This window comes from Rhodamnia argentea, chromosome 5 (genome assembly GCF_020921035.1).
Source record: "Rhodamnia argentea isolate NSW1041297 chromosome 5, ASM2092103v1, whole genome shotgun sequence".
Classification (NCBI taxonomy): domain Eukaryota; kingdom Viridiplantae; phylum Streptophyta; class Magnoliopsida; order Myrtales; family Myrtaceae; genus Rhodamnia; species Rhodamnia argentea.
Window position 1 is genome coordinate 11,576,093 of NC_063154.1, and position 15,635 is coordinate 11,591,727.

The 15,635-nt window shown below is 41.4% G+C and overlaps 2 protein-coding genes across 2 annotated transcripts; both read left to right on the forward strand.

Annotated features, from left to right (window-relative positions):
- Window positions 1–886: 886 nt before the first annotated feature.
- LOC115726960 (O-fucosyltransferase 6-like) lies at window positions 887–5,967 on the forward strand. Its single transcript, XM_030657062.2, is given in 11 exon segments — window positions 887–1,433; window positions 1,559–1,633; window positions 1,767–1,857; window positions 2,247–2,323; window positions 2,921–3,009; window positions 3,114–3,297; window positions 3,991–4,161; window positions 4,163–4,173; window positions 4,435–4,537; window positions 4,625–4,956; window positions 5,100–5,967. Coding segments are annotated over 11 exon segments (1,860 nt in total). The 5' UTR covers window positions 887–1,175; the 3' UTR covers window positions 5,569–5,967.
- A 695-nt stretch (window positions 5,968–6,662) lies between these two features.
- LOC115729635 (protein HIGH CHLOROPHYLL FLUORESCENCE PHENOTYPE 244, chloroplastic) lies at window positions 6,663–11,124 on the forward strand. Its single transcript, XM_048279450.1, has 8 exons — window positions 6,663–6,941; window positions 7,589–7,824; window positions 8,008–8,106; window positions 8,820–9,014; window positions 9,672–9,764; window positions 9,875–9,970; window positions 10,226–10,366; window positions 10,516–11,124. Exons 1-8 carry the CDS (start codon window positions 6,755–6,757, stop codon window positions 10,690–10,692), a joined length of 1,224 nt encoding a protein of 407 aa, XP_048135407.1. The 5' UTR covers window positions 6,663–6,754; the 3' UTR covers window positions 10,693–11,124.
- Window positions 11,125–15,635: the final 4,511 nt, after the last annotated feature.

A 15,635-nucleotide genomic window follows, 5' to 3' on the forward strand; every position in this document is an offset into this window, starting at 1 on the left:
GAGAGCATTCGCCGTTTTCATCATCCCACGGTGGTTGCAACTTGCACTGGCCCAAACCATTCAAATATATTGAATTAGACAACAAAAACCACCTACCTAAACCCCATCGAAGAAACGTAATTACCGAGGCCAAGAAAACGACAGCCCCGTTCGACGGAGGATGTTGCGCCACGCGCTCGAATGCACGTGCCCCCCAAAACCCCCATTCCCCAAAGCTTGGAGCAATCGTAGCCGCCGGTTTTCCCCCGGGCGGTGGGAAACCCCCAGGCGATCGACGGTTGACGAAGTCCCGCGCACGCCCTTCGATTGGCGAAGAATATTCTAAGTCTCGCGGAAGGGAGGGATTTTGGGCTGGTCAGAGGGGCACGTGAACGCCACGTGATGAGAGAGAGAATTGCTCGTGCCTTCCATTTTTTTTTTTTTTCCATACCCTAGTCATCAAATCGTTTCCTAATTCGACAAATATACGAACAAAACATCGAAAAAGAAAGAAACCATTAGAAAAAAAAAAGAAGAAAGGGGAAAAAAAATCCGCCTCCAAATCTTTTCAATTATTCGAAAGAAGATACGTCATCAAAATCGGATCACGTCATCCGATACCATATCGAACTTGAAAATCGAGAATATTCATCGTGTCGGAATGGACATTTGAATTCGGGTTCATCTCGAGATGCCGAAAAATGTCAACCAAATCGATTAATAACGAGGCAACTTCTGATTGGTTGTCGGATGCGATCAACTTCCATCATTGTTTAGTATCTCATCAAATCATTTCGTTTAACGAATGGTTTGGATATGATTATATTTTGCACTCGGCATATAACTAACTTTGATCTAGAAATCACCAATATCTGTTTTGTTTGATTCTTTTCAATTTTTTGCATTTTCTTGTTAAAACAACTACTAGTACTAGATGACCTACAATATAAACTAATATATTAGGACGCAGCCAATCAGAAAGATCGCGAGCGTGGGAGCGACCGCACCGGAGCGAAACCCTGATCAGAGACATATGATTTTTGGGCGCGATTGCCTCGAGGGACGAAGGAGGCCTCCCTCTTTGTCTCCAGTGAACCGAGATTCTGTTGCCTCGCGAGGGACGGCTCGGGGGGGACTGAAGAGCGTGTGAAGGAGAAGCTATCTCTCTCGTCCACTGATCGGAGGACGGAGGCGTAATGAAGAGGCGGAAGAGAGAGATCAGCGGCGGCGGCGGCGGCGGCGGAGGAGGATTCCACCGCCTCCTCCGCGCGACGCTCCTCCACAGCTGCCGCTTCCACGGGCCCCTCGGCGGCATCCTCCCGCTATTCTCCGCCGTGTCCGGCTGCCTCCTGTTCCTCCTCGCCCTCCTCTCCCTCCTCTCTCCTTCGCCGTCTTCTCATCATCATCAGCAGCAGCAGCAGCAGCACCACCTCCTATTGCGCCACCGCAGCTCGGTAAATGCCCGGATCTTCTACGTCGTTTGGCGTCCGTTTCAGTGTGTTACGTTTGATCTCGTGTGCGTTCCGTTAGTGAGGATCGGTCGCTGATGTGCTGGTTTTCTCGTGTGACGCGTGATCAGGCGTCGTCGGATCGAGTTGGCGACGGATTGGAGGAGGAATCGCCCACGGTGGCCGGGAACGTGTTTCGTGTTCCGGTAATGAATATTTGAATCGCGTCTTCGGGTAGTGTTCATAGGTTGAATCGTTTCAACCTGCGTTGTCACGTTTGTCTCATTGGTTGATCTTGTGATTCTTGTTGTTTTTTTTTTTTAAATGCGAAATGCACAGTCTAGTGGAGGAAGTTTGAGTCGCGATTTATGGACTTCGAGGTTATCGAGCTTCTTCTATGGTTGCAGCAATGCCAGCGGCAAATTCATGAGTAAGCATTCCTCTTCATTTCTCTTATGTTGACTCTCTCCTGACTGTCTCTCATCCTTTGCTGCAATTAGTCGTGGCGTGAATCTTGGGACGACAACTTTCATTTCAATTTGCCTCGATTGGACTTACTTTGGGTTTTTGACCATAAAAAAGAGGAAAAGGAGTGTTGATTCTGTAATCCATCAATCAGTGTTACGCTTGACAAATTCTCTCCTTATCGGCATTGCTTTTAACTCCTCTTTGTCGGGAGGTGGAAGAGCAGCAATTGAAGCACTTACTAGTCTTGTACAACGTTGAAGTTGATTTTGACTAATTTAATGCTGTCTGTTTGAGATAATTCTTGGCATTTGGTTTATACGGATTATGGACTCTGGTTTGTCCCTTTTACAGCCGCTGAGAAGAAAACACAACCTAACCGATACCTGTTGATCGCCACTAGTGGAGGATTGAATCAACAAAGAACAGGGGTAAGTTACTTAAGCTGCACTCTTAGCCATACCTATTTTTACTGTTCTTTTTCATAATCTTAGTTTTCTTTGACATGAGTTCAATTCATCATTGATTTTGTGGATTATCACCTTGAGAAGTAGTTGTATTTCTCCGCAATTTAATTGGATGTGCTCTTTTGGGAAATACATGTATTAATTTGCTGCAGCTCTGGTGCTTTAATGGGGCCTGGTCATTTCAACACAATGGTATATACCTTGTTAGAAATGATTTTAATAAAAGGTATCCCTGAGTGTTCAATGATTTCTAGCTTTTATTTAGGTCTCTAAACCCTTTGCCACGTCGTTGCTCTTCATGAGATGCTTCCCAAAGTCATGATTAGATACGCTGTTTTGAACTTGAGCAGTGTTTGAATCTTTTGGCTCGTTGTTTGGTGATCAAGTGCCATTTCCTTTCATCTGTTCAATGATCCTGGGAACCGACGCCCAGTATTACATAATCCAGCTGTGGAAGTGATATTCTTCTTTTGATGTCATATAACCTGTCCAGTTTAGTTACAGCTGTCTTAAGGCATTTATACTCCCGATCGTGAACTCCTGATACTTGAATTGATGCAGATAACAGATGCTGTTGTTGCAGCTTATATACTAAATGCCACCCTTGTTGTGCCCAAGCTGGACCAGAAATCTTTCTGGAGAGACTCCAGGTTTCTTGACTTCTCTATTATATAACAACCCTATAAAGTTTGGTTATTTATATTGGAGTAGGCACCAAATGTCTGCACTTATATGGATGTTGTGCTCGGTGCAGCAACTTCAACGAAATCTTTGATGTCGACCGGTTTATTTCCTTTCTCGCAAAGGATGTAACAATCATAAAGCAGCTCCCAGAAAATGGAGGAAAAGCACTGAATCCATATACCATGCGTGTCCCTCGGAAGTGCAACGCAAAGTGCTATCAAAGTCGTGTTCTGCCTGTCTTAAACAAAAAGCATGTAAGGGCTGTTGGTACAACAATACTGGCCAAATTTATTGTTAAAAGCTCTTCACTGTGTTCAAGTGCACACAATGAACTGAAACTTTTCTCTTCTAATTACATAGGAGACAATAGCTTTATATTGCTAGTGAGTGAGTGAGTGAATGAGAAGAATTCTCTCCAGTCTATGCACTTAAATGTGGATATACAGGAAAAAGATCTGCATACTATTCGAGGGGTTAGAATATATGAACTACACATATAATCCAAAAATGAAGTTCAGAATTTTGCATTAAAATGGCTGAAAAATGTAATACTTTTGTGCTTGAAGTGTCAACACAGAAGCAGGACAGAAAAATGTGCGGAGAAATGAAGGATTGTGATAGTATATGTTAGCTCCTGAAAAGGAGGACTCAGCTACGATGTCCTGGAGAGATATTTCAAATGTATTTTGTTTGCTCAAACCTGTTCGGTTGAATTGTTAACGACTGATATTCCTCTAAAGGCCAGTCTTTTGGTAACTTATGATTGGTTGAAAAATTTTTGGAGCACATTCTGATTTCTAAATATTTTTAGCTGGTTGAAAAGGGTTGGATCATGTTCTGACATCCAAATATTTTAGTTCCCGGTGATCTTAACGTTTGTTTCACAACTATTTCTATAAAGTTTCCAGATTAGATTCATTTGACATCTCGCATTCTTCTCATTGCAGGCTGTTCAACTTACCAAGTTTGATTACAGACTATCAAACAGGCTGGACAAAGATCTGCAAAAGCTGAGATGCAGAGTAAATTATCATGCTTTGCAGTTCACAGCTCCAATCGTTGAGATGGGTAGGACGTTGGTAGAGAGGATGAGGTCAAAAAGCAGTCACTTTATAGCCTCTTCACTTGAGGTAGGTTTTCCTTATTATCCTGTCAACTCTCATTTTTGGAGGTCACTGCTGTGCATTTCGATGTAGTTCAGTCCTTCCACTTCCTACTTTAAATGTGTAAAAATAATGTTGTACATGTCTGTTTATCAATTCATCAGGTATGACAAAATTTTCTCTATTTCTTCTCTCTCCCAAAAAATACAAAAACCATGTGAGCTTAGGTTTGGTAGCGTGATGAAACAAAGCGATGAACCTTTTGATTGGACCTGTGATATGTCATAGGTTTGAACCAGACATGCTTGCATTCTCCGGATGCGATTTTGGTGGTGGAGAGAAAGAAAGGCGGGAGCTTGGTGCTATTCGAAAGAGGTGGAAAACTTTACATGTAAGGCGATCATAGCATACAACAACTAGCGATAAACATGGCAAAAGTCTATAGAGATCCTCTAAAGCAATTTTCTTGAAACTGCAGGCAAGCAACCCTGACAAAGGAAGGAGGCATGGAAGATGCCCGCTAACTCCAGAGGAAGTTGGTCTCATGCTGAGGGCACTCGGTTTTGGAAGTGATGTCCATGTTTATGTGGCATCCGGTGAGGTGTATGGTGGCAATGAGACATTGGCACCACTGAAAGCACTCTTTCCCAATTTTCATTCTAAGGATACTATAGCAAGCATGGAAGAGTTGGCACCATTCTCATCATTTTCATCTCGGATGGCTGCACTGGACTTCATTGTTTGTGATGAAAGCAATGTTTTTGTTACCAACAACAATGGAAACATGGCCAAGATTTTAGCCGGCAGAAGGTATGTTTCTATCGTTTATCTGGTTGTGGCTCATTTCTCACATCATGATTACGACACCGCATAGAAATGAGTAACTATGTTCGAGTTGCTGCTTGCTGTTAATCACCATCCTGCTGATCCTAGTTGACACTGTTTTGATTCAGGAGATACTTTGGGCACAAACCAACAATAAGGCCAAATGCTAAAAAACTATATAAACTATTCCTAAATCGGACTAGCATTCCATGGGAGGAATTTGCTTCGAGGGTTCGAACTCATCAGATTGGTTTTATGGGAGCACCCAATGAGGTAAGGCCAGGCAGAGGCGAGTTCCATGAAAATCCATCGTCTTGCATTTGTGAGAAACCTGAAGCAAAGGATAAGGCCTCCCTAGAAGCCCCTGGAAAGACCGAAGATAGTGGCAAAGATGATAAGGAGAAAAACACAGAGGAGATATCAACGTACGATGCAACGGAGGAGCAGAGACCCGAAGATGAACAAGACGGGTCCGACATGGATTACATGGAAGATGCAAATGAAAGCCAGGGCAAACGCTTACCAAATGGTTTGGATTCCGAAACCAACCTGCTCAAAACCGAACAGCCAGAACTGGAAGAGATGTTTTCTGACTGAAGGAAGTTACCGTCCATCCCTGACCCGATTCTCCATCAATTCTTTGGGTCTTTCCATCAGCCTTTGGAGCCAACTTCTGTTTTTTCGGACAACATCAAGATGGCGCATTGTATATAGGATCCGGTGCCTGATGTTCTCAAATGCATTGGGGGCTAACAGCAAGCAAATCCCGGCCATTCCGGATTAGATTTTTTTTTTTTTTTCCAACTTAATTCTGTTCAGGCAGTTCATTGTAAATCAAAAAATTTTGGGCATCTTCTTTTCGCTGTGATTCTTAGCCATTTGCCGTAAGGCAGAGGAACGAGACAAAAATAGGAACAAGGGAATAAGAATTAGTTAGTTTAGTTTTGTAGGAATTTTATGTTCCATGATGTTTTATCAGCTTTTATTTTGGGCGAATGTTCCTAACAACATCAATGCCGGAAGCCCTAATCTGTTCGTGCGGTCTGTGTTCGTTGGTAGGAGTAGCACAAAATGCATTTTCGGGCACCATGGTATGGTTCGTGAACTGAAACGACCATATGTGGCTTTCCCATGATGACGGAAAAGATTTAACTGTCGATGAAGACGACTGAACTTGTAATTGAAGGAAATGATCGTCTCCATCGTGAAAAGAACAAATTGTTTTCTCGAGCAGCTAACACAAAACGTCAGTCTGCTAACACAAAACGTCAGTCTGCGTACTTTCTCTGCTGTGATTTTACTCTTTGATTGCTTTCTTTGAAATGAAAAATTCAATATCGGATTAAGTTGGTTATTTAAAACTAAGATCTCGACATCGAAAAGTTTTTTTTTTTCCTCGCTTCCAGGCACACCACCAAACAACTGAAAGCCAGTCATTTTCCTTCTCGTTTAAAAAAAAAAAACGTCTCTCTTGAAAAATAAATTTTCACGAAATACATATTTTTTATAAAAAAAATTCGCGAAAGAAACACAACTCTTGTTAGAGCGTCGGAGTAGGCCGGGGCACGGCCCATGACTGCTGAACGGTGTCGTATTATCCTCACTGAAATCGAGAGTGGGACCCGACCGGGGCGCAGGTGAGCCAGATAAGGCTGAGGTGGACAAAATCGTAATCCACTTCGGAGAACGACGTGGCATCACTCCGATCCATTCTCTCCTCCTCTCTCTCTCTGTAGAGAGAGATAATACAGAGTGCGCGCGTGTTCGGTTCAGAAGCATCACCATGGCCTTGCCACTGCCATCGCAATTCTCCACGCCTAGCCACTCCCACCGCAGCCGCCACTGGTACCACCGGCGGACCGGGGCCGCCGCCGCCGCGCTCTCGTGGCGGCGCTCTCTCGCTTCTGGCGCCTTCGTCTCGTCGAGCTGCTCGGGTTCACCTCTCGTCAACGCCTCGCCGCCGTCCCCAGGTACATCCCCCCGCTGCCTCGACTTGTGCTTCTCGGGCGTTTCCGACAGCACTCGGTCATGCGAATACAATTGCGTGGAAGATCGGATTTTCGCAAGAGGCCGGCGTGAATTGTGCAGCTTGATGTGAGGCTCCGCAGCTAAAATGTGACAGATTCTCTAAGTAGTGTGAGAAGCAAGCGCTCTAATTTGGATTAATTTTGCAAAATGTGAAGAAACCTGGCCGTCAGAATTTTCTAAGATCACCTGCCTGTGTAACTTTTATGCTGCTTCGGCCTTTTGCTTGCGTATTGCTCATCTGGAAGAAGGTAATGACATCGAGATGGACTTCCAGTCGGTGGCGCTTGAAGCCCTTTTTAGAATTTTCTAGCATATGGGTAGGCTTCGGTAATAGCAACACCGTGAATGGATAATTGCCTTTCGGATAGATTTCCCGGTTTTTCTTCCCCTGCCTCATTTGCTTTTAATCATGTTATCTTTCCCTTCTTGTGCTTGGATGTTGATTCATTTACTCATGCTAGTTGAAAATGTGAGTATTCAGTGTCATTTGCTTGGTTTTTGATGGATTAGGAGTATTTATTCTTTCCTCACTCGATTTGCATCTTGTTTTTTTTTTTTGTTTTGTTTTGTCCTCTCGAATCTTTCACAGGGAGATCCCACGCTCAGCCATTAGTCACATGCACTGCGCAGGCACCGGCTGCTGCGAATCTTTCTCCAGGGACACCGGTCAGGCCGACTAGCATTCTAGTGGTTGGTGCCACTGGGACACTGGGCAGGCAAGTTGTTAGACGGGCACTAGATGAAGGGTATGATGTCAGATGTCTTGTCAGGCCTCGACCATCTCCAGCTGATTTTCTTCGTGATTGGGGCGCTACAGTTGTCAATGTAGGTGCCCTGACTTATGACATAATCACTTCAATCTGACCAATCATTTTCTCTAGTCTTAACTTGTTGGAATATAACTTCTCCTCTGTCGTTATGATTGTATTTTGAGTTTCCTGGGTTCGATGCAAATTTTTTCCTTTTCCTTTGAGCTTTTTGAACTAGGATTGTCCTCCAACATTCTAGGCAGATTTGAGCAAGCTGGAGACTATACCTGCAACACTTGTGGGGATTCATACGGTTATTGACTGTGCGACAGGGCGCCCTGAGGAACCAATAAAGACGGTGATTTCAATCTTCTTCCTTTTCTCATCGAGCATTTTTTTTTTCCTGTTAGAATCAACAGTTAATTTAGCATTTTCTCCTTCGCAACCCCATTCCATGAATTAAGCAAACAGCATATCGAAATTACCATGACTGTTGGGAATTCTTTTGCATTTTTAGCTCTTTCAGAGTGGAAAGCTTAATACTCCCTTTTTCCCCTGAGACATCTATTGTCTCTTTTGGTGACTATGTTACTGGTGGTAAAGTGGAGAAACAACCCAACTGGGCTAGTTTTCAATATTCAAAATCGCGACCAATTCGATTTAATTTTCTCTCTGTCATCAAGATTGGCATATGAACATGTTTCTGGCTAACACATTGTTGTCTGCTGGAGCAGATTACATTTCATAGGAGATAATTCAATTTTCTCTTTCACTTTTCTCGATTACTTGGGATTGAATTTCTTTTCCTTTTGAGCTGAACTGTATGGGTAAGCTGTCATTTGTATTAGTATCTCTACTCTTCATATATTTAACTTTTCTGAAGATAAAAAGATGATGTATTTTTAACTTTTAGAACATGATAAGTTTTGTTGAGTTACGCCTGGAATTGGACCCCTGCAGAAGTGTATCTGCAGTTCTCACTGATGTGCATCTTCTCCATAATTAATTCATCTAAATTTCAGGCACATATCCATGGGTTTGTTGGTCTTACCAACTTTATGTTTTCTTTAGGTAGATTGGGAAGGGAAAGTTGCTCTTATACAATGTGCAAAAGCAATGGGTATCCAGAAATTTGTGTTCTTTTCCATCCACAATTGTGACAAGCATCCAGAGGTTCCATTGATGGAGATAAAATACTGTACAGAGAAGTTTCTGAAAGAATCAGGCCTTAATCATGTTATCATCCGCTTATGTGGTTTCATGCAGGTAAACATTCCGACTGAAGGTTGGGTCTTTCTTATGTATTTAGCGATACTGGAATTTTTTACTTACCTCTCAAGTTAAAGTAAAGCCAAAAGTGGAAAAACAAAAAGGGAGGGGAAAAGAAAAAAATGCATTCGAACAAAAATGTGGTTTAACTTCTAGCTTTCTCATTAATGCACAGTAGAAGCAATACCCTCATATGAAAAATTCAGCTTGCACGTTTTTGTCCACTGGAAGCTGTCTCTGTTTCTTTTTTTTTTTTTTTCCTCTCTTTCTTTCTTGGCCACAGTGTCTCATTCAAACAAAGCTTAACCCGACTAACATCTTTGGCCGTCTCTTCAGTCACCAGTAAACATTGTTTTGACTTGTGAGGGGGACTGCATTTGCGATTTACATCAACATCAGATCTGTCTTTGGAAGCCCACTTAGCTGACTGGGAACTTCAAAGACTTCGTGCCATTATCACTGATCTTGGGTCTCAATAGATTTAGTAATGGTTAGCAACCTTTATGAAGATCAACAGCGGAAAAGTTCACCTAAATAAAATTATATTGTTTGCTACGCTTTAACCTAGTGGTCTGTAACTATTTTAAACTCGTCTTTAAAGAATATTCCTTGCTGATTGTCTCTAAATGTTGTTCTGATTGCCAATTTTTCCAGGGATTGATTGGTCAGTATGCAGTACCTATCTTGGAAGAAAAATCAGTCTGGGGAACTGACGCTCCAACTAGGATTGCTTATATGGATACCCAGGTTATTAGCTCATAGGAGGTTGCGCATATTTCTTCCCCGTAGACAATTCTGTGAGGCCTTTTTGCATATTTTTTTTGTCTGAATCTAGTTATATTGGAATTTCACACCAGGATATAGCTCGGTTGACATTTATAGCTTTGCGCAAGGAAAATGTGAATGGCAAGCTCCTTACATTTGCTGGACCTCGTGCATGGACAACACAAGAGGTAAGTGACATCACTTAACGTTGTTAAAAAGCCTAAGATACTTGTCTATAGTTCCCAATTCTTTGTTTCTCCCTTCTGGAAGCATTATTCTATGCTGATGGGTATAAAAATAGGTGAGAGGAGCCATATTGGTTGTGTATTGAGGAGCCTATTGAATGACAATCAAGTGTCAATGCTGTGAGCAACGGCCTTAATTTAAATTAGCGAATGTAGCAACAGTGTCAATGAGTTGGTTTCTGTTATTAACTTTATCAGGTAATAACATTGTGTGAGAGACTTGCTGGGCAAGATGCAAATGTGACTACAGTTCCAGTGTCAGTCTTGAGGCTTACTCGCCAGCTAACTCGGTTTTTTGAGTGGACAAATGACGTTGCTGACAGATTAGCGTTTTCAGAGGTAATGCACTGGACGACTTCGGTTTACTGTCACAAGCAATGGTCCATGTAGGTTTTAAGTGATGCAGCTATTTTCGCTTTTCCGTAACATGGATGTCTCAGACCGTTGCCTATAACAGGAGGCCTAATATGGGTTACGTGCATATTCAGGTGCTTACAAGCGATACTGTTTTCTCTGTTCCAATGAACGAGACATATGAAATTCTTGGGGTGGATTCCAAGGATATTGTCTCCCTAGAGAAGTATTTGCAGGATTACTTCACAAATATATTGAAGAAATTGAAAGATCTCAAAGCGCAATCAAAGCAAACAGACATTTTCTTCTGAAGGAGGAACATCTCTGTTTAAGCGAATTCTTTTCCAGGAGATTAGAGTTATTGATTATTCGTTATAGCACTTGAAAGTGAACTATGCCATGTGTTCAGGATCCCGGCTTCTTTCTTTCCCTATCGCTCCTATTACCCTTGTAAGTGGCTACATGTTGCACATGGTAATTACAGAAATAAAAAAATTTCACCGATTTCCTGTTTGCTCCCTTGGAAGGCAAGCTGAGAAGTGGTTGGCCCTATGTATTTTTCCCATCTGTACTGTTCAGATCTGGTGTGCTCGCTTGCTAGTCTTGTGTGGATGCAGAGAATGCTACTTGTCTGGAAAGCATTATTTTGGGTAGGCTCGGTTGTTTCTCAGGTTGTGCTATAATACCTTTTGAAATATTCACTAGTATACTTGTCCATGTTTCCCATGGGTTCTGTTTTTCAAGATTGATTGAAATCATATGTTTACTAAATCTGCCCCTCTACTCTTGCGCATCTGACTTATATGAAAATATGGTTCGTGTAAAGAATGACAATAAGCATGAGAGTTTATCAGAGGGAAGGAAGTATTATGGGTGATCGGTTCCAGGATGGGTGGTTCCCACCCTAGAACCGAGAACCGCCTGCTAAAGACCAGTTCCGCAAAATATGAACCATGAACCATGAACCACCCGCTCGTTCCATGGATCCATCCAAGAACCGAACCACCGGTCCGGTCCGGTTCCCGATTGGTTCCCGATTACGGTCTTACCGAGCACTAATATCAATTAAAAAAGAAAAGGGAACCAGTCCCTAGCGGTTGAAGGAGGAGGGCTCAACTTGGGACTTTGGCATCTGTATTTGAGGTACTGTTTATCAGGCCTCCCCTGGCTTTCATGGTGGGATACCAGATTCCTTTGCGAGGCTGCAGAGTTTGGCTATTTTGGGCCTTTCTCAGAATAACCTCTCACTGGTGAGATTTCTCAGACAGTCGTGGCTTCACTCAAGAACCTGGTTTCTTTTGATGTCTCCCAAATAGGCTTGCGGGGTCATTTCCTGACGGTATCTGCAGCGCGAAAGGTCTTATAGAACTCGTGTCCATACAAATTTGCTTAATGGGTCGGTGCCTGAGTCCATCCACGAGTGCTTGAATCTAGAGAAGTTCCGAATTCAGAGCAATGATTTTTCCGGTAAGTTTCCCAGTGGGTTATGGTCATTGCCTAAGATTAAAGTGGCAAGGGCTGAAAACAACAGGTTTTCTCGAGATAGACCAGATTCCGTGTCGATGGCTACATAGTTGGAACAAGTTCAGATTGATAACAACAGCTTCTCTGGTAAGTTCCTATGGGACTTGGTCTAATCAAGAGCTTATACAGATTCTCCGGGTCTCTAAATAAATTCCACGGCGAAATCCCTCCAAATTTTTGCGATTCGCCGGTTATGGTACTTGATGCAGTCAAATTGTGGATCTATGAAGGGAGAGCTTGAGGAGCCATAGAGAGTCTATGAATCATCATACACCCATTTTCCGTGGAAGAAATTGCAGCCTCCAACAAGTAATTTTCTTGCGCTGAAGTTGGTGGTGATGAAGCATCATACACTCATTTTCCTTAAAAGAATATACATTTGTATCATGTAAAGGATCAATCCGGTTGGGCCAGTTGGATGGTTCCCATCCGAAACCAGGAACCGAACCGCTACCCACCGATTCTAGAAAATTGGAACCAGGAATCGAACCGATACCTACCGATTACATCCGAAATCAACCGGTTGGGTACGGTCCGGTCGAGTTTGGATGGATCATGATTTTTTTGCTCACCCCTAGGAAGTATCACTTGAAAATAATAACTTTCATTCAACGGATCAAATATCATCGATTCGTTCGCCTTACATACGAAGACACTTTACGCTTATGAAATATATCTTATGTCATAACTAAAAAAGTTGAATATATCATGGACTATTTATATTTAGTCCCACTCGATTTGTCCTGAGTAAGAATTTTCAATGTATATAACACATCCCCAACATGAACTATTGGCAATTGGTGCAAAATATAGGACTGCATTGGCTTAAAAAAAAAAAGGTTTATGACTGCACCGGCACAATTGTAATAGATTTAGGATTTTTTTAGTAATTTTTCCAAAATCAAGGTATGGATCCAATCCAGAAACATAAGACCGTTGCCCACCCTAAAAACAGGGTATTCAATCATTTCTCAGTCCGATTTGTCGATCGACTTGGAATAACCCAACCCACAGTTAATCGCCCGAGTTAGCTCTACACGTCACTTCTTTTTTTTTTCATAAATAGTTGCTTCACCAACGTTGTCATAATTCACATCTATTGTTTGAAGACAAAACCATTTCTTCTCAAGACATCACCGAAAAAGAAAATGCTAAAAACAGAAAGTGACGATACCAAGCTTCGTTTTATTTTTTATTTGATGGTTCTAAGATACCAAGCTTTGTTTCTTTTTTTTTTTCTTTTTTATCTTCAATTCATATAAAAAAGAGATAAATCATTTCAAAACAGGCAATAAAGTTGAGCACTTGGATAGGGCCCGGCATGGGGTGCATCAGTTATTGACCCTATGTAAGGTTGTCAAGGCCTGAGATTCAAGGCTTGTGCTTTGGGGCCATGCCAACCCACAGAATGACCAGCAGGGCCCGAGCCCACTCAGGCTTTGCCCACTTATTTGCTGTTATATATATTTTTACCCTATAATTTAGGGCACGGATATAGAAACCCGACTATCTGAAGCCGATGAAATACCCTACTGCAGGAGCTACAAGTCTGATTGAAGAGCGATTATGGCGGAGATGGAGTTCTGTACTTTGAGAGAGAGAGAGAGAGGGAGGGAGGGGACTCTCAGAGAGGCGAGAGGGTGAAAGCATAATCAAGGTTGGGCACTTTGAGCTTGAGAATAGATTCTGAAGCTCCATTCGTTTTGTAAAAATAAATGATTTAGAATATATCTTTTTGAAAATGATCGTTTGTATCGCTTGAAAAATGTTTTTATTATCGAGAACAATTTGTACTAACATTTTTTATTGACGGTGAACATTATTTTTCGTTCGTTAATTTTTATATCAAGCGATACAAACGGTCATTTTTAGGAAAATATTTTTCAAGTTTTCGCAAAATAAACGGAAACATATAAATATTTCGAAATTCAATTTTTTTTCTAAGAATATTGTTGTTGGATAGAAAACATTCTAATATTATTATTAAAGCGCGTGAGATACGATATGGAATCATCGACTTACGCATGTGCCCATCGAGTCAAAATCAACGACGTTTTGGGAAGAAAAAGATTGAGACCCCCTTCGCTTTATATAATGGTATAGAATATAATGAACTTGTATCCTCCATAAGTTGTATAAATACCAATCAATTATTGCAACTATAGATAATAATAAACTTGCATCCTACGTAAATGACATAAATGCCAGTCAATTATTGCAAGAATAGATGATGATAATAATAAACTTTTATCCTACCTAATACATTGTTCATCCATTCCTTGCAATAATTGATCGGATTTTATTTATTCAAGTGAACTAAAAATGGTTCTACTTCAATTATTCCAAGGAGATTAAAAACACATTAAGAGAAGTCCAAGAACTGGATTTTTTTTTTTTTTGGTCCGGTTGTACCCGGACTCCACAAAAGAAGGCTCTTTTTTATTTTTGGAAAATAATGCTTCGTTTGTTTGTTTGGCTAAAAATGGATGATTTGGAAAACACTTTCCTAAAAAATTATCGCTTGTATCTCTTATAAAAATGAGTAAACAAGAGATCTTTTCATTGTCTATGAAATTTTTCTCAAATCATTAGTTGTGTGATCAAAGATCAATTGCTCTACAATGTATAAGAAAGCCCACGCACAAATGTGGCGCTAATTAAATAAATGGGGTAATCACATCGCCAAGTAACTGAGATTTCTCCTCGAAGTATCTGAATGTTTTCTATTCAATCAGATACTTAAATTCTCATTGTATATGTCAATATGATACTACTGTTAAAGGATAAATCAGGTTGAGCTCACAATTCTTGTCATCACCGTAGCTTGATAGTGAAGCCATCCCAAGTACTTATTTATCAATCAAGAGTCTCAAGATATTAAATTTGGATAAATTAATCAAATCCAAAGATATCGAATTTAGAATTTGATAGCGATGATGGTTGCCTGAATGGTTGGTTGGTGGTGGTGGAGATGGAGTCGTGCGTGGCCGGCAACCGGTGGCAATGATAGCGGTGTTGAAGAGGCGGCGGACGATGGCAGTGTGGTCGTTGGCAGAGGTGGCGTGGCGAGGACGGCTGTCCATCGGGCGGCGTGGCTATTCAGCGGAGGGAGGGATGGCGCATGTGTTAGTGCGAGGGTGACACGCAAGAGGAAGACACGTGGGCACTCCGCCACGGTTTCGTTTGCCAACTTGGATGTTCCCCGTTAGTGTCCACATCAGTACATTTAACAATTCGTCGATGGGTTAGCTTCACATCAACAATTTTTCTCCACATACTTAAAGAAAGCCTGACATTAAAGAACAGTTCAAAAGTTGAAGTGCTCAATTTGAACAAAACAAATTATACGTGAACTCTAATACGTGATGGGTTAATATCATGAAAAATTTCAAGCTGGTACACCCATGAAAAATTCAAAATTGATATACTTGTGACAAGCAGAGGATAAACACCCCAAAATAGTACACTTGTGAATTGCTACGTGCCATTCAAACTCAGCAATTTGACGCTTAAATTTAAGAAAAACTAAATGAGGATAAATTTATCACATGTATGCCAATTTGGGGTAAATTTGTTATAAGTGTATCAGTTTGGAGTTTTTTATGGTAAAAAAAAATTGTTTAGGATAAATTTGTCACATGTGTACCGATTTGAGATTTTTTGTGACATTAATCCATACATAATTTTATCATCGCACATCCAATACATCGGTAAGTATGTATGTATGTGT